Source organism: Schistocerca americana, chromosome 2 (genome assembly GCF_021461395.2).
Source record: "Schistocerca americana isolate TAMUIC-IGC-003095 chromosome 2, iqSchAmer2.1, whole genome shotgun sequence".
Lineage (NCBI taxonomy): Eukaryota > Metazoa > Arthropoda > Insecta > Orthoptera > Acrididae > Schistocerca > Schistocerca americana.
The window spans coordinates 279,057,431-279,078,115 of record NC_060120.1 but is presented as its reverse complement, the minus strand read 5'-3'; the positions used below and the strand labels follow the sequence as shown (position 1 = coordinate 279,078,115).

Genomic DNA, 20,685 nt, shown 5'->3' with positions numbered 1-20,685 from the left:
CATAATAATTTTCCTGTTTAGCTGTGCCAGGACTTCATTTATGAAGTTTTGTATAGCTTTCTCCGTGCAGAATCCTTTACAAAATCCAAAGTGAGAGTCAGTTAACAAGTACTGCTCAAAAAAATGAGGCAGTATTCAATAATTAATCATTTTGTAAAAACTTTTGGAAAAACTGGAAGGAATAAAATAGCTGTGTAATTATAAGGTGGTTTGAGTATGTACAGTTGTATATACAGCTGTTACTACAGCTTATTTAATTCTCAACAAATATCCACCGAGCTACTGATGATAGTGCTATCAAGTCAGCCAAAGGTATCATCATTTCTTAGTGACATAATACAATTTTTATTCCCCTTAGAGGTTGTATTTTCTTAATCCAAAATCTATTAGCACGGGATGGCATATCCGTCAAAGTAAATCTAATGCATCTCTTTGTAATTGATCATTCATATGTGAATACAGAAGGACCTCCAGTACCATTCTAGTGTACGGCTGTGTATACCGTTTGTGAGCAAGATCTTGTTCTGTACTGCTCAGCCTGTTGTTGCCGCCTCCTTGGGGTAACCTGATGATACCCCATCTGAGCAAAACATGTCATTCTGGATTTAATAAAAAAAAATAAAAAAAAAATAAAAAATAAAAAAAATAAAAAAAAAAAAAAAGCATTCACACTAACAACTGTAACTTCTCGGTTTAGAAAATGTGTAATTTATCAACTTAATATCAACATCTTCAATGAGTTGGATTTCCTCATGTTTGCGGTTTCAGATGGTGTGCTTGATCCGATAGAACCACTGGATTCAGATACATGTGTGATCCCTCCAAGAAGACGATATCTGGGAGACAATTTGCAAGATGTTGAGGCAGCCAGTTGCAGTTTATATACTAGAAGCTATAGCAAATCATATATCTTAGTGAAGGATTTTAGTTGTATTCCAAAGCTCCTACAAAAACAAAAACAAAAAACAACAAAAACAACTGGACATTTTAAAGGGAGAAGCATCATATTGACTTCAACAGCTAAAAAAATGTCTATTGAAGAAAAAACTTCAAGGAAAATGGTAAAGTTAGAAGAAAATGAGAAGAAAGCATGACAATAACCAATAAGCAGAAAATTAAACACAAGCAGAAAACTAAGCAGTGTGATAGTAAAAGGGCTTCAGACATAAGTGATGAAGTGTCATCCAGTAAACCAGAGGAGAGTTCATCACTAGAGATTTTTAATTTGAAATGGGATGTTGTGATTGTTGTCTATATTTTGGTAAAACTCAAAATTAACTATTTTTAGTACTAAAGTGTTGAAGGCAGTAGATGGTGATGATGAATATGAGGTCTCATACATTTAGTGGGAGGGGGATTACAAAAACACATTTTATATCCCTAGTAGCAGAAGACATGGCTTGTGTATCACATTAAGGGCACATTAAGGGCATTGCGATGATTCCGCCTCTAGCATTGCCGATAGCTACAATTATAACTTCATTTGTTAATTAGCTGCCAAATGATATTTGTTTTATTCCAAAATATTGACAATGAATTATTCTTTTAAATAAATACAAACTTTGTTGTGTATGAAATAATTTTTACAAAATCATCAAAAATGTCATTTTTATTTCACAGTACACTACTCTCGCCTGCATTATACTCGTGTTCAATGCATTGCAGTCTGACATAAAGGTCTTACTTATGTAATGCCACACCTTAAAGATAAACTAAAGGAATATCAACTGAAAACTATTTCTACTATTTTGCTTTTTTAAATGTAAATATTTCTCCATAGTCATTTAGGAATGACACACTATATGTGTAATTTTTGTTATTACCACTTTGTAAATGAATACAATAGCCCACCTTATCACTGAAATTTTTATGCTCAGTTTAATTACATACTTTAAGTTCAAGACATTTATAACTTATGTTGTGGAATAGCTGCAATTTACGATTTTATTGTTTAATTCTTCAGCTTCATGGTAGCAAATGCTTAAGTTTGTAATTATTAACCTATTTTGTTCCTGTAAGCATGTTATTTACTACAGTTTGTAATTATTAGCTTAGGCCTATTTAGTTAATTTTCAACTTTTTTTACTTCATGTAACATGAATCTTTCCCTTTGAAGCAATTATTTTGTTATCAGATCAACGGACAGGAATAAACAAATAAATAAGAAATTATGTAATAGCCACTTGATGAGTAGATTTCTTATCTATTCAATTACATTATATTCTCAGAAACTGGTTATTTTTGTTTATAAATTACATAACAAGCCACTTTTACACTAAACAAATTACATTTCTAAACAGAAATTCTTTAAATCTGGAGTTGCTACAAGAGTCTATTTCATTGGCTTACTTCCAAATTTTGCTTTGCTGCCTGTTAGAAAATTAATATTATTGAATAAGCAGTCACAGATTTTGATAGCCATATTATTCAACCCTTTCCAAGACAAGGTCAATTTTTTACTTATAGTTATTTTTGCTTCAAGAACATACTGTAATTTTGGATGTCATCATTTTCTCTATACTCTAAGGAATTATTAACAAGAAATCATATAACAATAGTTAAAATACTAAACTCTTTAAACAGTTGTTTACAAGTTCTCATGCACCTCCTGACCTCCTGAGGAAACTATAACATGATAACTGATCCGTATCTTATCTACTAGTAATAGTACATTATTCACTGTTTGAAAGCCATTGGGGTCATTCTACAGGCTGCAAGAAAGTACTTAAAAAAAAAAAAAGTAGGAATGACGACAATTTTCAGTCAGCTGTCTCACGTATGTGAAAGAAAATCATGACGCGTTGAGCAACTGGAGTGACATCCACAATTATAACATGCACAATGGTAAGAAAGATGCAGACATGCAAAGCTGTTGATGCTCCATTACATGGGACAGTTTTCCAGCAGTGGCCATTAAAATGTTCGTCCATCTAAATACTGAAATGGAATTTGTGAAGTTTCGGGGAAAGATGTGGCACAATCTTCACCAAAAGCCACTACACAGTTTGAACGAGTTTTCTGACGCTGAAACAGAAAATTGGACTGCCTCAACAGTCCACCACTAAGCCTATATGAAATCAAGTGAACATATATTGGTCAAAAAATTCCCACTCTACATGTGATTAAGTGTTATGCTATATTTGTGCTAAATTGTCTACATTCTTATACTAATTTGTTCTTGTATTATAATGCTTGTGTAATGTTAACACTGTAACATTGACGGAGTCTATCCACTCATAATTGATTACATTATACTATGTAAACATATTAAAGACAGGGTTAGGTGCTGGAATATGGATTTTCACTACTCTGACCACAAATGCCAGCTTGTAGAGTATGTAAACACAAGAATCCCAAAAATGACAAAAGTTATCGAAAATAAAAGAATCCTAAAAGAGGATAACATCCTTGCCCTAAAAAATAAATCAGCTATAGAGGACTGGGATCTGGTTTACCAGACTGAAGGATCTGAAAACAAATGGGCCAAATTCTATGATACTACACTAAGACACTTTGACAGATGCTGCCCTGTTAAGAAAATACAAAGAGTGTTCACCCATAACCAAAGCGCAAAAACCAACAGACTGATACTTCCAGCAAATACGATAAAACTCAGGCAAAACATCCAGGACCTGGATGTGTTATACAAGTCAACAAACCTGCAGCTTTTGAAGGCCAAGTACAACGAAGCCAAGAAAATCTTTAAGAAAGAGCTTTCAAATCTAAGAAAACAGATATACAGCAGTGAAATAGCTCAATCAGACAATATAGCCAAGACCTCATGGAGAATTGTAAATCAATTTCGCAAAGCCACACCGAAGCCAGAAACTGAAATTGTAAATATAAGACATGAAGGAAACAACATGAAAGATCTTAATAAAGTCTGCAATGTTTTCAATAAATACTTCATATCTGCAGCTGTTAGTCCAGTTAATAACACAATTGTGAGTAGTGAGGTAAAGCTCTGCCCCTTTGAAGAGCCACCTTTTGAATTCAAACAAGTAAGTGAAAAAGAAATAGGCAGGATAATAAATAACCTAAAGAATAAGTTCTCATCTGGATGGGATGGTTTGAGTAGTATCGTGATTAAAAAATGTAATAAGGAATTAGTTAAAATAATCACCCACCTGATAAACTGCAGTATTAGAGAACGTACATTTCCAAATGTATTGAAATGCAGCACAGTTAAACCAGTGCATAAAAAAGGATTCAAGGAAGAGGTTTCAAATTTGAGGCCCATATCATTAATACCTGTCTTCAGCAAAGTATTTGAAGTTGTGCTGCTGACACAATTTAGTGACTATTTCTTGAAAAATAAGTTCCTAACAGGGACACAACATGGATTCCGAAAAGATCATAGTACTATCACAGCAATTACGGAATTTCTTCACAAAACGTATGGTGCCCTTGATCAAGGAATGCAAACAGCTGGCATATTTCTAGACCTTACTAAAGCATTTGACTCGGTAAACCATGAGTTACTTTTAAGTAAACTTGAGTCATACAATGTAAATGCTGCATCCATGCAATTGCTGGCTACATAATTATTTAACTGCAAGCAGTGTACAAAGCTGGCTTACAAAATCAATAATCAGATCATTAATTTCCAGTCCAAATATGAGGCAGTCACACAAGGTGTACCCCAGGGCTCAATTTTGGGCCCTTTCCTTTTCCTAGTGTACATAAATGATATAGAGCAACCTTTCGCGTTAGTAGCAACTGAGGGACTAAGTCAAATAACTACTTATTTCCAAGATCAAGGTTTGAAAGTTAATATCAGTAAATCTCAGTTATTGCCATTTAAACTTACAAACTCACACCAAACCTCTATCAGTAACATAGGTGGAATTGAAGTAGTGGACACAGAAGGCTGCAGATTTCTAGGTATTCACCTAGATGAAAATCTAAGATGGGTAAACCATATCAAATTTTTATGCAATAAAATCAGCAGTTCATTACATCTAATCAGCCAGTTATCAAAAGTAGTCCCACATCAGACATTAAAAACAATTTACTATGGAACCATTTTTGCACAGATTAATTACGGGATAGAGATATGGGGTTGTGCTGCCAACATACATATGAACAGAATATTTAACCCTTACAGAAAAGAGCAATCCGAATTATCCATGGATTAGGGTATAGAGATGCATGCAGGGAACTCTTAGTTCACCATAAATACCTCACAGTCTACTCACTGTATCTTTACAAATTAATTATATTTTTTGTGACACATCAAAACAAAATACCGAGCGAGGTGGCGCAGTGGTTAGCACACTGGACTCGCATTCGGGAGGACGACGGTTCAATCCCGTCTCCGGCCATCCTGATTTAGGTTTTCCGTGATTTCCCTAAATCGCTTCAGGCAAATGCCGGGATGGTTCCTTTGAAAGGGCACGGCCGATTTCCTTCCCCATCCTTCCCTCACCCGAGCTTGCGCTCCGTCTCTAATGACCTCGTTGTCGACGGGACGTTAAACACTAATATCCTCCTCCTCCTCCTCCTCCAAAACAAAGCAACAAAGTGCTCTGATATGCATGCCTATAATACAAGAAATAAAGACTGCTACTACAGGCAAAGAACAAAATTAAAAACAACACACCATAGTCCATGCATTAGTGGTCAAATATGGTACAACAGATTACCGAGCTCTATAAGGTGCCACAAAGGGAACTTATTCAAAGTGAAACTGAAATATTTCTTGATTGACAAGTGTTTATATTCTTTAAGTGAATATTAATATTAAACTAAAACAAATTATTTGGTGTCTCCATGCAAAAAAAAATACAATTAATAAATAAATAACGGTGCTACAGTAATAAATGGTAACGATCCTAGTACATTCTTACTGCGCACTTTTTAACAATGAAAACTATACTTCTAAATCGATAGGTTATCTCAAAATATAATTATATGGGAGATTACTGAATGAAATACGGTGAGTCTGCTAAATTACAGATTTCTTTCTCTCCAAAACTTGCAGTGAACAACGTGTAGATGTGGATCGTCTAGAATGTTTAAGCAGATATATATATTTTTTTCTATTTAAACTCTTATCGATATGTACAACCAAAAATTCTACACTTTCTATCTTGGTTAATAATTCTTCCTCGTGCTTTAACTGTAGCATTGGTGTTGTACGCCTCGTTTGCATTATATCACATTGTGGTTTGCGTAATGCGGGGTGTATCTGCTCTCATTAATAGAAAAAATTAATATGACAATTCAATTAAAATTTTATCGCTAATCAAATTACCCATATTCACAAATTCTGGAATCACGTTCGGTGTACCCAGTACACAATATCGTTCAGAATCCATTCCCTATAAAACACCGAGCGACATATGAAACAGTACAACAAGCTAATTTGAACTTTCCTCTTACATTCGTGTCTTCGTTGCTCAACATTTTCGTCCATTTTTCGGATTTTATTCTCAGCGATCTTGCGAGATACGCAAAGATGAAGTCCAATCGCGGATCTTCGTCATCGTCCTTTTTCTCTTCCTTCGCCTCACTCATTGTGAAGTTGACACCTGTTAAAATAATTTGAATTTCAATACCTAATCACACACATAACCAAAGACTAATTACTTCCTTAAGTACCCAAAATAAAGTGCGAATCTCGCAACTGACAACAAAGATACATTGTTGTGATAGTACCAGCCACTTCCATGAAATACATATTTAACAAGAATACTAACCAGAAGCGTTCGTCGATTAAATTTTACCGCTTTCTTCACGCTACCTAATCAATTTTTTCGTTCCAACCACACAAACATACGTATATTTTACTACATCGTCCTTACTCAGCAGCGCAAGGTGTTAGGTCGATAGCAGTCGCTATGGCGATTCGATTTACCTGTACTATTTACGGAGGTGTTGGTCTTGCAATATCAGCAGCACCTCCACTGACCTTGTGCGGCTGACATTCAATTGCTCTCATTCCTCGTGCTTTAATATCTATTTCTAACACGGCATACCACTAGCATATGTCCAAATTCCTGTACAATCGATCGATTTTTTGCATTTTATCGAATGGACAGTCCGTTAATGACAACGAGTTTTTTTAAGTCCCACAGTGCTCAGAGCCATTTGAACCATTTTTGAACAACGAGTTTTACAGAAATAAAAATGGAAATTACTAATGAGGAGGAAACACGGATGTGCATTTCGCCACAGAAGAGGAAATAGAGGGCATTTTCGAATTTATTAGTTTTCAGAAAAGATCTGACTGATAAGTGGCAAAAGTAGCGAAAGCCCACATGCACACAAACTCTTACTTACACCATGATTCGGAACATCATTCGCGACAGAATAGTAGGATTGTAAAACTTTAGAGGAAATGATGGAGAAATACTGTATCCGTAAACTGAAATTACTTGGGAAGATGTGGCACATCTTAAACAATGGTTCGCTGTTCGTTCTAGGACCTAGAACATACGAAGTGCACTGCGACTGTCAAGTAAAGGTTCATACAGCCTTTTACGAAACCCAGAATATTTTTATTTTTCATTAAATGTCTTACTGACCGTATAGGGAAGTTTGTGGAAAAATGTCATGTCACTGTAGTATACTACAAATCCGCAAGCAAGCCAGAAGAATGTTTCACGTCGGCAATATATGCTCGCCAGTCGCTAAAAAATACCGGAGTGGGCCACACAGAATGTCGTGTGGTTGTATGTACATGTATGTGGACAGGACTCCTACGAAGAGAACGGCTGCTGCTGAGGAGAAACATGTATATCAACTGTAGTGGAACACGATTTGCGGTCAGGAAGCTACAGGATTTTGTTCGTAAGACCGAGTTCCTGGCAGCTACTGCAGTGACGGGCTACACAAAGACGCTATACAGATTACTAAACAGGATAATATCGGCAGCGGCAAAGAGGAAGTCTTAGTTGCCAATAATCGCATACAGATTCCCTAATCTGTGAATTATGCTGAAGTATGTCTCATACAAAGAAGTAAAACAGGAAGAATTGACATTACCAGATCTCTCTTTGAAGTAAGCATTGCCATTTCTACAGGCATTCAGGGAAGAGCAAACTATAAAGAGACCGTTGTAGGTCGAGTGAATGTAGGCTCTCCCAGCATACTACTGATGAAAACTCTCGGGAAGTATAAAATTCCGATTTGCACCATTCGTATTAGTCTCAGTCATACACATCCTCATCAGGGTTTGAGAACACACAAGGCGAGGTTTTCCGCATAAAATTCCATGTCTACAACGAAGGAGCAAGCAAACTTGTTTCATTGCAGCCTTGTCCTGCAGCACGGAATATAACGAGGCGCCGGTCTGGCACTCAAATAAACTGATCGCCTCAGTATGCATTCCGCTCAAGTTTAAAACCGTAACGGCGTAGTTCAGCGTCAAGCAGACCACCGAGACGACCAACAGCGCCACCGTTCAGCGGCTGTTGCCGCGCGTCAAACGGCTCATAAGCCTGTAGCATTCGCCATTGATAGCGCTTTTAAAATGCAGTGCTAAGTGGCTACGCCTAAAGGGACCCTAATTGGTACTGACTAGTAGTGGATGTACCCATAGTCAGTTGTGAACAACTATTTAATCATTTTACGGAAAACAAACATAAGTCTTCGTTGTCGCCCCCTTCATCGTGACACCGTCCAGCTCAGGTCCCGGATACACTCTTTGTTACATTCTTTTTGAACTTACTGCCTGTTTCAGCTGCTGAAACAGATGTTTCTTGCTGAAACAGATGTTGCACATCCCTGCATTACCAAACAAACAGAAGTATTGTGCCAGAGCGACACAAACATCCGGCAATAGACCCGATTATTCCACATGTCAAGATCTCGCCGGGAAACCCTGAAGAGTTGCATTTAAGTTATTTCAATGCCCTTCATTTATCAAGTAAATAAAAAATTGCTGTTTGGATGCATGTAGTAGCGTTTTCATGTAGAGAGTTGTCTTCTGGCATCTCATCCTCTAGTCCAGAAACAAAAAAGTGTGTCATCGAACTTATACCCATCTCTTTTTTGACAAAGTTATGCAGAAGGTGCAAGTTTCTATTGTAATTTCTGCCAAATCTTGTTGAACATCTAATGAAATATCCTCCACTTATTGCTCAGTATTTTACACAAGGTGAGCAGAGCTTGCAGTGTCATTAATGCCCACTTTGAGCACCTCTCACAATGGGTAAATGCTCCACTATAACTTATTACTTTACTTATTTTATTACTAGATCTGCACTGTTTACCAGTCAAGACTGAACATCCTGGTCAAGATTACACACATAAATGTGATTTATTTACAGTTTTTTGATACATACATATATGCATATATTAACAAAAATATCCACTGTATGTAAGATGATATAGTATTATTTTGCCCATTCACGTTTGCCACCATTGAAGAATTCTCCAATGGAGTATAATGGGTACTCTTTTAGGTTCTGCGCAATTTTCCTTTTGAATGTTCCTGGTGGTGGGGATTGCACTTCTCGGGGTAATAAGTCGAACATTTTTAAAGCAACCATTGGAAAAGTATAATGTGTTCCAGACAGTCGACTGTTTGGTGTATCAATGTTCCTCTTGTTGCAGGTACCATGATTATGTATGTCTTGCCACATGCTGAAAACCCATTAGTTTCTTTTACACTGATGAGCCATAAACACACGTACTGTGCTGAAGCTTGTCTTTATTCCTAAACTGCTGAATATAGGCTGGCAGTGCTCCAGTCTTTTGTTTGATGCAATGATTCTGACTGCTTTCTTTTGTAGCATTAATACATCCAAGTAACATGTTGAGTGTCCCCATAACAGTACACCACAATTTATGTGGCCACGAAATAGTGTATAATATACTGTTATAAGATATGTGTCAGTTAGTGTACCTTTTAGTCTCCTCAGAGGGTGTATTAAATGGGAGAGCTTGGAGCATGAAGTGCTGCTTGCAAACCACAGAGAAGTGCTGTAAAGTGGCCCTATGTGAGGCTGGCCTTACAAATTGTAGTGGTCTTCAAACTGACTCTGACTTGATAAATATGTCAGTTAAATGAGCCGGAATGTTAGTCTGATTTGTGAAGAATTTTTTCTAAGAATGGGTGAGCTCCCCTCCTCTGTCCCTCACTGAGTACACCCTTCCACAAAGCTCTTGTACATCAAAGTAAACTGAAAGAAAGAATTGAATCTCCAGACTATTTTCAGATGAACATGGTTTTTCTAACAAACCATTACTTTCTATTTTTTCAAACGCCATGCAAGCATTTTCTTTCTTTTCAAGTAGGCTATCAGTAAGTCCTGTTTCAAATATGTACGGGAGCAGCCACTACACTAATATGAATAAGCTGTTATAGAGGTACTGTAACTAATTGAACATATGATATGTAAATAACTTTAGAACATGAATAGTTTGAGAAAAATGTAAATATGATTATGATGTAGTATGTAAATAATTTTCAGGGCCTAAAAATGGGTGAAAAATATAAGCAACATTATTGTAAGTATTGCCACTTTGATGTATTAAATTGTAATAAGTAGGTTAAATATTGCAAGAAAATAGGTGTAAGTTGACTTGTCCTATATTACAAGCACACACTTTGTACAAAATGTACTCAGATAAAAATCAATCAATATTTTACCAATTAGAGGCTCTGCCATTGTCACATCCCACCTACTGTGAAAGGACTATTCAATCAATCAAACGATTCCTGTCAAAGGTAGATTCTCTGCCAACCTGTAACCCCCCGTTCCAGTGATACTTTAGAGAATCCAACTCCCATGTATAAAACGGCTTCAAGCGTCTAATTACTTTACAAATGAGTTAATGTGCTAAGCTAATTTTTCAAGCATCTCATTGTTTATGACGCCATATCTCCTAAACTATCCATCATACAACAACATAATTGAACAGGTACTTTCAGTGGTAAATGTGGATACTCCCTGCATAATGTCTTGCAAATAGACTTAGTGCTAAGAAAGTAAAAAATCCCAGCGTAAGACTGACCTTGAAGATTTACTGCAGGAACAGTGAAAACGAAGTAAGCGCTACAATAAATTTGTTTCCTTTGATTAATCATTCAGATAGAAAAAGTTTCTAAAAGGTTTGAAAATATGCGTAAATTTTGTTGGAAATCAATATGTGCTCTCATTACCAAACACCGGATGAATATACTCTGGGTAATTTGTGCACCGCGAGTTACACGGTCCCAAGACATATACACAGTTTAACTTTGTATTAAAACTTTAAGAAAACACTATAACTCTTTTTCAATTTGTAATTTATGATTTTAAATTCTGTCAGTAATTATATGAAATACTGGAAATCAAATTTCTGTTGCCTCTGGAAGCCGTTTGATAGGCACCCTGCAACTGGAATTGGGTGACACTCTTAGCCATTTAATAATATGCTAAATATGGGAATGTCTCACAGCAAATAAGTATTCTAGTTGTAACTCTGCGTAATTCTACTAACATTTTCGGCTTTGATGTCTGTCCAATCTTTGGGTTTAAAATCCAAACTGTCGTGAATTTAATATCTTCCGTTATTCGTTTTGAATTCTTAGTCAAATTGTACCAAGAATATGTTTATATTTTCACTTGGGTTAGGAGATGCATGTCAAGTCGAAGCTCATAATAACGCTTAAGCAAACGGCCACATCTAATTTCGTCCATCCACAGCCTACACATTTCTCACTGATTTTGAGGGATGTCGAAAGAAGAAACTATTGAAAGAAAAGAAATGAGGCTAACTGAACCAACGAGAACAACACCAGTTGTTATTGTCAAATATCCTAATAAGTACCTACACCGACGTACGTGGTGATTGCAAGAGCACCATAAACGCTGTCAGTAGTAGATTTCCTGCTTGCCAAGTTATCTGCTGATACGTATTTGCCGAAAACTGGCCTCGCAGGTGGTTACCTGCAGCTGCTGTTGAATGATGTTCTCTAACGTAGTAAGTAATAGACTTATTAGATGGATGGATACCAAAATTGCCATTTGGAATAGCATGTGCGCCTACAATTTTTCAAACATTCTTTGAGAAGCTAAACCAAAATGTAGCAATGTGCTTGATCTACTACCTTGATATCATCATAGTCACGGAAGTGGACCAACAGAACTGTCTGAGCAGTTTGTGAACCAGCTTCTCCAAGCTGCACGATGCAGAAGTAAATGCAAACTCGAAAAGTGTCAATTATTCCAGGATCAAATAGAATAACTAGGCCACATCCCAAGGTCAAAAGGAATCTCTACAACACAGTGCCATTTAGAAGCCACACATTCAGTGCCCAAACAAAACAAAATCTAACGAAGCTGATGGCTCTCCAGGCAAAATGAGCCATTATGCGAACTTTATTCCAGACGGCAAAGAAATGCAATACATTTGGTCCACGGAATGTGACAGAGCTTTTCTCATTATGCAATGGAAGCTGCAATCAGCCCCATGAGTAGCAACACTTACGTCCAACAGTAATTTGGTTCTCGCGACAGATGTATCCTTGTATGGGATTGGAGTTATCTTAGCCTAGCCATTGGGTTCAAACCAAGTAGTCCCAAATAGAACATGACATATTCGCGAGTGATTATGCAGTAAAGAAGTTGCGTGTTTACCTCTATGGCGTCAAGTAACGCTTAATAATGGGCAAGAAACGCTCAGTAGTATATATTTGAGCCCTGCAAAAATGTAACAAAGAAAAGAGTAGCAGTTACAGCGACTGTACTACTTTTTAGCTTCTACTACGATGTTATGTCCAGACATATGAATGTGGATTCATTGTCCCGGTCGCCAATGGTCATAAACCACGATTCTGATAAACAAGACGTTGTTGAAGTGGGAGAGAGCTGGTTGCTGAGTAGTAAGGTGCTGCACAAATTATGTCGTATTTCCATAAATAATATTTTATTCTCTCTGAAACAAAGCAATCTCTTAACATCAAACGATAACAAGGTGGAGGAATCAATCACCTTTAAGCAAAAATGAACAAAAAACAATTAAGTATAATTTTCGAAATTTTAAAAGCATAGAACAATATTGTATAAGTACGGCGGCGCCTAAAATGAAATACAAAAACGAGTCAAGCAATATGAGAGAAAGAGTTTCAGTTCAAGCGATAATGGCAATAAGCTAATAACAGACCCCCAGTCAGGTTGTTACAGAATATTTCAGTATACTACAAAAAGGTCCATCAGAAGTATGTCTATAATGTTTATCCAAATACACCATTCCGGCGGATAGGTTACAATTTTTTTAATGCGGTTAAATTCTTAGCCCATGGCTAGTAAATATTTGTGATAAGTGAGACCTCTCAAAATGTTAAACATACACAGAGTACTGAACTTAGGTACAGGGGAGGACCATTGTGAACTCGAGAATTATTTTAAATTTTGAAATGCCCTTTTATCGGCAAATTCAATAACATACCAACACACGACTATCGATTGCACTATTATACATCTTCACATAGCTTTAGCAAAAAGATTTGACATCAACAACCATGATTAACAAAGCTTAGTACCAGTCATTCAGATTATTAATAAAGTTATAAAATTAACTGTGAGCGCTATTGGCTATTATAGCAAAAGATCGCCTGCCAGCAAGGCAGTGAAATCAAAATACACCGAAGAGCCAAGGAAACTGGTACCTCTGCCTTGTATCGTGTGAGCCCCCCCCCCCCCCCTCCCAAAAAAAAAACACGCAGAAGTGGTGTAACAGGACGTGGCATGGACTCGACAGGGGAGGCCCACTGTGAACTCGAAAACGATTTTAAATTTTAAAATGCCCTTTTATTGGCAAATTCAATATCATACCAACACACAAAAAAATGGTTCAGATGGCTCTGAGCACTATGAGACTTAACTTCTGAGGTCATCAGTCCCCTAGAACTTAGAACTACTTAAACCTAACCGACCTAAGGACATCACACACACCCATGCCCAAGGCAGGATTCGAACCTGCGACCGTGGCGGTCGCACGGTTCCAGACTGTAGCGTCTAGAACCGCTCGGCCACCCCGGCGGCACCAACACACACCTATCGAATTCACTATTATACATCTTCACAAATAACTTTAGCAAAAAGATTTGACATCAACAACCATGATTAACGAATTAATGAAGTAGTGTTGGAGGGAACTGACACCACGAATCCTGCAGGGTTGTCCGTAAATCCGCCTCAACAGCACGTAGCAAGGCAACCAGATATGCTCAATAATGTTCATGTCTGGGGAGTTTGGAGGCCAGTGGAAGTGTGTAAACTCAGAAGAGTGTTCCTGGAGCCACTTTATAGCAATTCTGGACGTGTGTGGTGTCGCATTGCCCTGCTGTAATTGCCCAAGACCGTCGAAATGTACAATGGTCAAGAATGGATGCAGGTAATCAGACAGGATGTTTATGTACGTGTCACCTGTCACAGTCGTATGTAGACGTATCAGGGGTCCCATATCACTCCAACTGCACATGCCCCACACCATTACAGAGCCTCCACCAACTTGAACAGCCCCTCGCTAACATGCAGGGTCCATGGATTCATGAAGTTTTCTTCATACCCGTACACTTCCATCCGCTCGATACGATCTGAAACGAGACTCGTCGGCCCAGGCAGCATGTTTCCAGTCATCAACAATCCAATGTTGGTGTTGACGAGCAAAGGCGAGGCGTAAAGCTTTGTGTCGTGCTGTCGTCAAGGCTCCGAAAGCCCATATCGATGATGTTTCGTTGAATGATCCGCACGCTGACACTTGTTGATGCCCCGGCATTGAAATCTGCGGAATTTTCGGAAGAGTTGCATTTCTGTCATGCTGAATGATTCTTTTCACTCGTCGTTGGTCCCGCCCTTGCGGGACCTTTTTCCGGCCGCAGCGATGTCGGGGATTTGATGTTTTATGGGATTCCTTTTATTCACGGTACACTCGTGAAATGGTCGTACAGGAAAATCCCGAATTCGTCGCTATCTCGGAGATGCTCTGTCCCACAGCTCGTGCGCCGCCTATAGCACCACGTTCAAACTCAGTTGAATCTTGATAGCCTGCCATTGTTGTAGCAGTAACCGATCTAACAGCTGTGACAGACACTTGTCTTATATAGGTGTACTTTGCCTGATTGCATAACCCTGTGTTTGAAATTACGCATGCCTATACCAGTTTCTTTGGCGCTTCAGTGTAGAACCGCCTTAATGGAACTAAAGTAAGTGCTCAATTAGACGAAATAACAGTTAAAACATTTATATCTGTCTACAGCCGGCAATACAGACATTAAATACATTGGCTTGAGTCCACTGTACAGCAGACGGAGACAAACAAAATACGTAACGCAATAGTAGCACATTCAAATGCAGTAGAGCAGTAAACAACTAGCAATAAAGTGCATACATGAAATTACTGGCCGATTGTTTTACAAACAGAACAGTGAGGTACCCCATGTTCCCTTTTGTTTTTGTCTTGTTTTTGAATTAGCTGCGGACTTCGTTCCGCTGGGTGGCACACAGGACAGTACAGCAAGGCCATCTTCTGGGTTGGTTCAAATGGCTCTGAACACTATGGGACTTAACATCTATGGTCATCAGTCCCCTAGAACTTAGAACTACTTAAACCTAACCAACCTAAGGACATCACACAACACCCAGTCATCACGAGGCAGAGAAAATCCCTGACTCCGCCGGGAATCGAACCCGGGAACCCGGGTGCGGGAAGCGAGAACGCTACCGCACGACCACGAGCTGCGGACCATCTTCTGGGCTTCCTCTGGAATTTAGTACGATAATATATATGAAATGACTATTAGCAAGTGGCTGACAGTTCGAATTCCAACCGGCGTCTAGCGACAACAACACAAACGCCAAGCCGACTTGACACGATGTTCAGATCACAGGTATGTCAACACATCAGCGGCCACAGCGGACACCGAACTATACACCGTTCCATTGACAAGCCAAAATTCCCTAAATATATGGCATACGGCGCCGCCTCCCTGCCCCTGGCGGGAAGGCGTTCTTACGTTGCCCAGCAACTAGTCAGGAACATTCGCCTTGTGTGGCTTTATCTGTACAAGGGAGCAGCCCCAATATGGAAGGAATGCAGCTCAGTTGTGTCTTTCCAACTAGACAGAGATATAGAAACAGTTGTAGATGAATTTCTGATCAAAGCACGAATAATAGTTAAACTCATTCGTTTTTGACAAAAGTGATGACTGATTTGTAAACAATGCCCTGAAGATTCCTGGTGATAATACCCTGTAACACATCCTCTTTTCTCAATGGCACACATTGTCAGTTATACAATGTATCTTTGTCAAAAGTATTGTGTGTTCACAACGTCCTGACTCAGGAACTCCTCGTTTTGGATCAGCGGAAGTCAGTGGAAGTCGGTCGATTTTGGGTTCCTAAGATTTTGTGTACGGTTGCTGTCAACACTGTCGATCTAACAGTACAATATCCGTGTGTAGTGTAGTTATCAAGTAGTGACTGTCGTGCTGTGACTAACAAACCAGTAAGCACACGCATGAGTAAAGTGCGGATTGTTCCCCTTCACTGCCAATGTGCAGCGACTAATGTCAGTGATTAACGAAAGCTACCACAGCCTGTCCATAAAATTCTTCTGGGTTTGAGGCCGCATTATCATCTGTAAAATTTCGACGTTTCGGCGACTGTTGCAAGGCGCCTTCCTCAGGGTGTATTGCTAACGCTGTTAGTTAGCAGTACAACCTGAGGAAGGCGCCTCGCAACAGTCGCCGAAATGTTGGAATTTTACACATGACAATGCGGCGTCAAACCCAGAAGAATTTTATTGACTGTGACAACGGCTGCGGAAGCCTAGGTTTACATCTACCACAGCCTGTTTAGAGAACTGGCATTTGTAAATGACTGTAGAACGATTGTACTGCTGACAACGTAAATTTCGTGTAAGGACCTTGAAGACAAGGCTAGAGAAATTAAGACTCATAAAAAGGCATATAGACAGTCGTTTTCTCCTGTTCCATTTACGAGTGGAATAGGAAAGGGAATCACTAGTAGTGGTACATGATACCCTCTACATACAACAAATGGTGGCTTGTGGAGTACGTATGTAGTCGTGTGTAGGTCCCATGATGAACTAGGAACAGCCTCTTCACTTATTTTGATATCTAATATTGTAAAAAGTAAAGAAATAATGGCTGCATACAATGTGTTAACTAGCAAAATTTTGCCGTTACCTATACGAGTGAGTACCTGCCAACATCACTGGCCTTGCGACGATTTTCACCGTCACTGGGCAGCACCAGCACCAAGTGTCTTCTTGTCTTGGAAAAACTGTACGAACATAGAAAAACAAAGAGTAGTGATCCCACAATGACCATGGCCCCAAGTCCTATCACACTTGCACGAAGAATGAAGAATGCACACCATCACATGTATTCACCACAGATATAGACTCCTACTGAGAAATTAATGTGCCCCTGCAAACTCCGCACTAAAAGCTATTCAGCACCACCAACAGTCATGCACTGTAGCCAACACACTCACAACTGTAGGAACGCACCCACACTGATAACATACATCATTTTCTAAAATCTATGCATGTAGTCAGTGTATATGCTTTGTCAAATTTCCCTGCATATTTTATATGAAAGCTAAAACGGCTACAGAAGAAACTGAAGAAGTATTGTGTCGGGATTCGCCACAGTCAACCTAGCACAAACTATGGCTTTAAACAATGAGGCTCAGTGTACTTCGCACCAGTTCCAAACGGTTAGCACTCATTGCGTCTGACCAGTTCGATCCAGAAAGAAATAAGGATATAGAAGACTTAGTTCACACTTTGAAAACCCCTAAGGCGAAAAAATTACAGAATTTTCATTGATAATTGTTACATCTCTGGCTGTCGGTTCCTCACACACCAGGCAGGCCGTGTGGGCAGACTCCCCGCCAGGAGAATGGGGTAAACTGATCTCATCAACATCAAGATATCTTCCTTGTATGGTCTGTGCTGTTTACCACGGGGTTACGCATCGCCTCCACAGCGTCTGGAGGCGGCAACCTCGCCGACAGGCAGCGCACTGTCGCAGCATACAGCGCTGTCGATAGGGCACTATTTTGCTGCGCTAGTTCACGTGCCTTCGGAGCGCCACATAGATATCTATGCGTTCCTAACTATTCAGGTTACTGCCGGACTGTACGATGTCAGTTACGCCCTACGCCTCAAGTCGGCCGTAAATGCAGTTCCATCCGACCACATCAGCAGTTAGGTCCCCTCTTGGCAGTACCACTGCAGCAGTGATCCAACTAATTTATTACTGACCAAAAGTTTAACCCAAAGGGCACAGTATTTACCAAAAATTTTCTACAAGTGTCTCTTATTCACAAGTCAGAAAAATACATTACACAATACCTTTCTAATTGAATTAGGTGCAAACAAGAACTTCTTGTAACTTCTATACTAACTGTAAGCACTTCAATAATAAAAGGTAAAATCAGTTTCATTTAACAAAGGGCACTTGAAAAATAAAGGTGAAATAAGTTTCTTTTAAATAGGTCACATGGGCAAGCGGAATAGGACAATACACATAACTTCCAATTTCCGCTACCCATCAAGTATTTCTCTTTAACATGTACATAAGTTCAACTCCCGCTGCACGTAAGGTGTAATTCAAAACACTAGTCTCCTTCCTTTATGGTTTTGAAGGTAAATATATAAGCAGTATAGCAAACGGAACAGACGCCTTGGCATCTCAATGCAGAGGAAATTTAACTTAATGCAAGATCCCCACTCACTGCAACCCGAAGAACTCAGTTGCCGCCGTATCGGTTGCCATTTTCTCTGCGGCGAAAAGAACCTCCCCTTCCCTCTGGTACTGGTTGGCCAAGGCGTCATACTCCAGACATCGATTTAGACATGGAGTAGGTGCCCACAGCAGTGCTGCAACAGAAAAGCACAAACACACAGCCACAGCCAAAAGAAATAATGTCAACAGCCCCAGAATATTGTAAGATAAAATTCTGCAAAGATAGATCACATCAAGTCAAATGCAAATAAAAATGGTTCATAGAATTAACTGTAGACCTCAAATTTCAAAATAATATGTAGAATAGCCCCAGCACAAACAGACTAGTTTTAAAAGTTCAATGATAAGTCAATATCATAATATTATTACACCAGTACGTCGCAGTTCCAATACAATATTGGCACTCATAAAAAAAGGTAGAAGCTAGCGATAACACGGGTAGGCCTGAGTGCAAAACTAGAAAGCTTGAATGTCTACTTCTTCAATAGACAGCTGCGTGGTACATAGTTCAACTCCACTAACTAAAATGAATAACACATTGCTCAACGTCCTGTGTAGAAGACCATGGCCCATTGACGTCTCAAGAACTTGCAATAACAGGCCCGCTTCCGCACTCCAAGCCACATACACCGGTAAAATCCAGCTAACTCCGCGCAAACACAAGTTTCACTCTCTGAGCAGCGACACGTACCGGCCGTTCCGAAGTCAAAACCCAATCTGCCCGCCAGCCCACCAGCGCCACCACCGGCCAACGAGGCAAAGATAAGCAACGCCAGAGGGAAACAATCGATCCGGGTGAATCGAACAGAGAAAGCGACTGGCGCCAGCGCCTCCCCACGTATCATAGGTGTGTGGATATTCATCCAAGGACATTATACACTGAACCGCAAAAGAAACTGCTATAGGCATGCATATTCAAATTCAGATATATGTAAACAGGCAGAATACGACGCTGCAATCTGTAACGCCTGTGTAAGACAACAAGTGTCTAGCGCAGTTGTTAGACCTGTTACTGCTGCTACAATGGCACTTTATCAAGATTTAAGTGAGTTTGACCGTGGTGCTATAGTCGGCGCACGAGCGATGGGACACAACATATCCGAGGCAGCGATGATGTGGGGATTTTCCTGTACGACCATTTGACGAGTGTGCCATGAATATCAGGAATGCGGTAAAACATCAAATCTCCGACATCGCTGCGGCCGGAAAAAGATCCTGCAAGAACAGGACCAACGACGACTGAAGAGGATCGTTCAACGTGACAGAAGTGCAATCCTTCTGCAAAGTGCTTCAGATTTCAGTGCTGGACCATCAACGGGCGAACCATTCAACGGAACATCATCGATGTGGACTTTCGGAGCCGAAGGCCCACTCGTGTACCGCTGATGACTGCACAACTCAAAGCTATATGTCCGACAGGGCCTGTCAACACCGACATTGGGCTGTTGATGACTAGAAACATGTTGCCTGGTCTGGAGAAAACCTCATGAACCCATTGACACTGCATGTCGGCTGGGAACTGTTAGAGCTGGTGGAGGCTCTGCAGTGGTGTGGGGTGTGTGCAGTTGGAGTGATATGGGACCCCTGATAAGTGTAGATAAGACGCTTGACAGGTAACGCGTACGTAAGCATCCCGTCTTACCACCTGCATCCATTTTTGTCCATTGTGCATTCCGACGGATTTGGGCAATTCCAGCAGGAGAATGTGACACCCCACACATTCAGAATTGTTACAGAGTGGCTCCAGAAACACTCTTCTGAGTTTAAACACTTCCGCTGGCCACCAGACTCCCCAGACATGAACGTTATTGAACAGATCTGGGTTTTCTTGCAACATGCTGTTCAGAAGAGATCTTCACCCCCTCATACTCTTAGGCATATATGTACACCCCTGCAGGGTTCATGGTGTCAGTTCTCTCCAGCACTACTCCAGACATGCCACGTCAAGTTGTGGGATTTCTACTTGCTCA

General features: G+C 39.7%; 1 protein-coding gene across 1 annotated transcript in view; it reads right to left on the bottom strand.

Annotated features, from left to right (window-relative positions):
- LOC124593960 (dynein beta chain, ciliary-like) overlaps positions 1-20,685 on the bottom strand; it is a 746,507-nt gene that overhangs the window by 709,085 nt on the left and 16,737 nt on the right. The window contains exon 2 of the mRNA XM_047132308.1: positions 6,385-6,533. Coding sequence (XP_046988264.1) covers positions 6,385-6,533 — 149 coding nt within the window. The remainder of the gene's footprint in view (positions 1-6,384; positions 6,534-20,685) is intronic.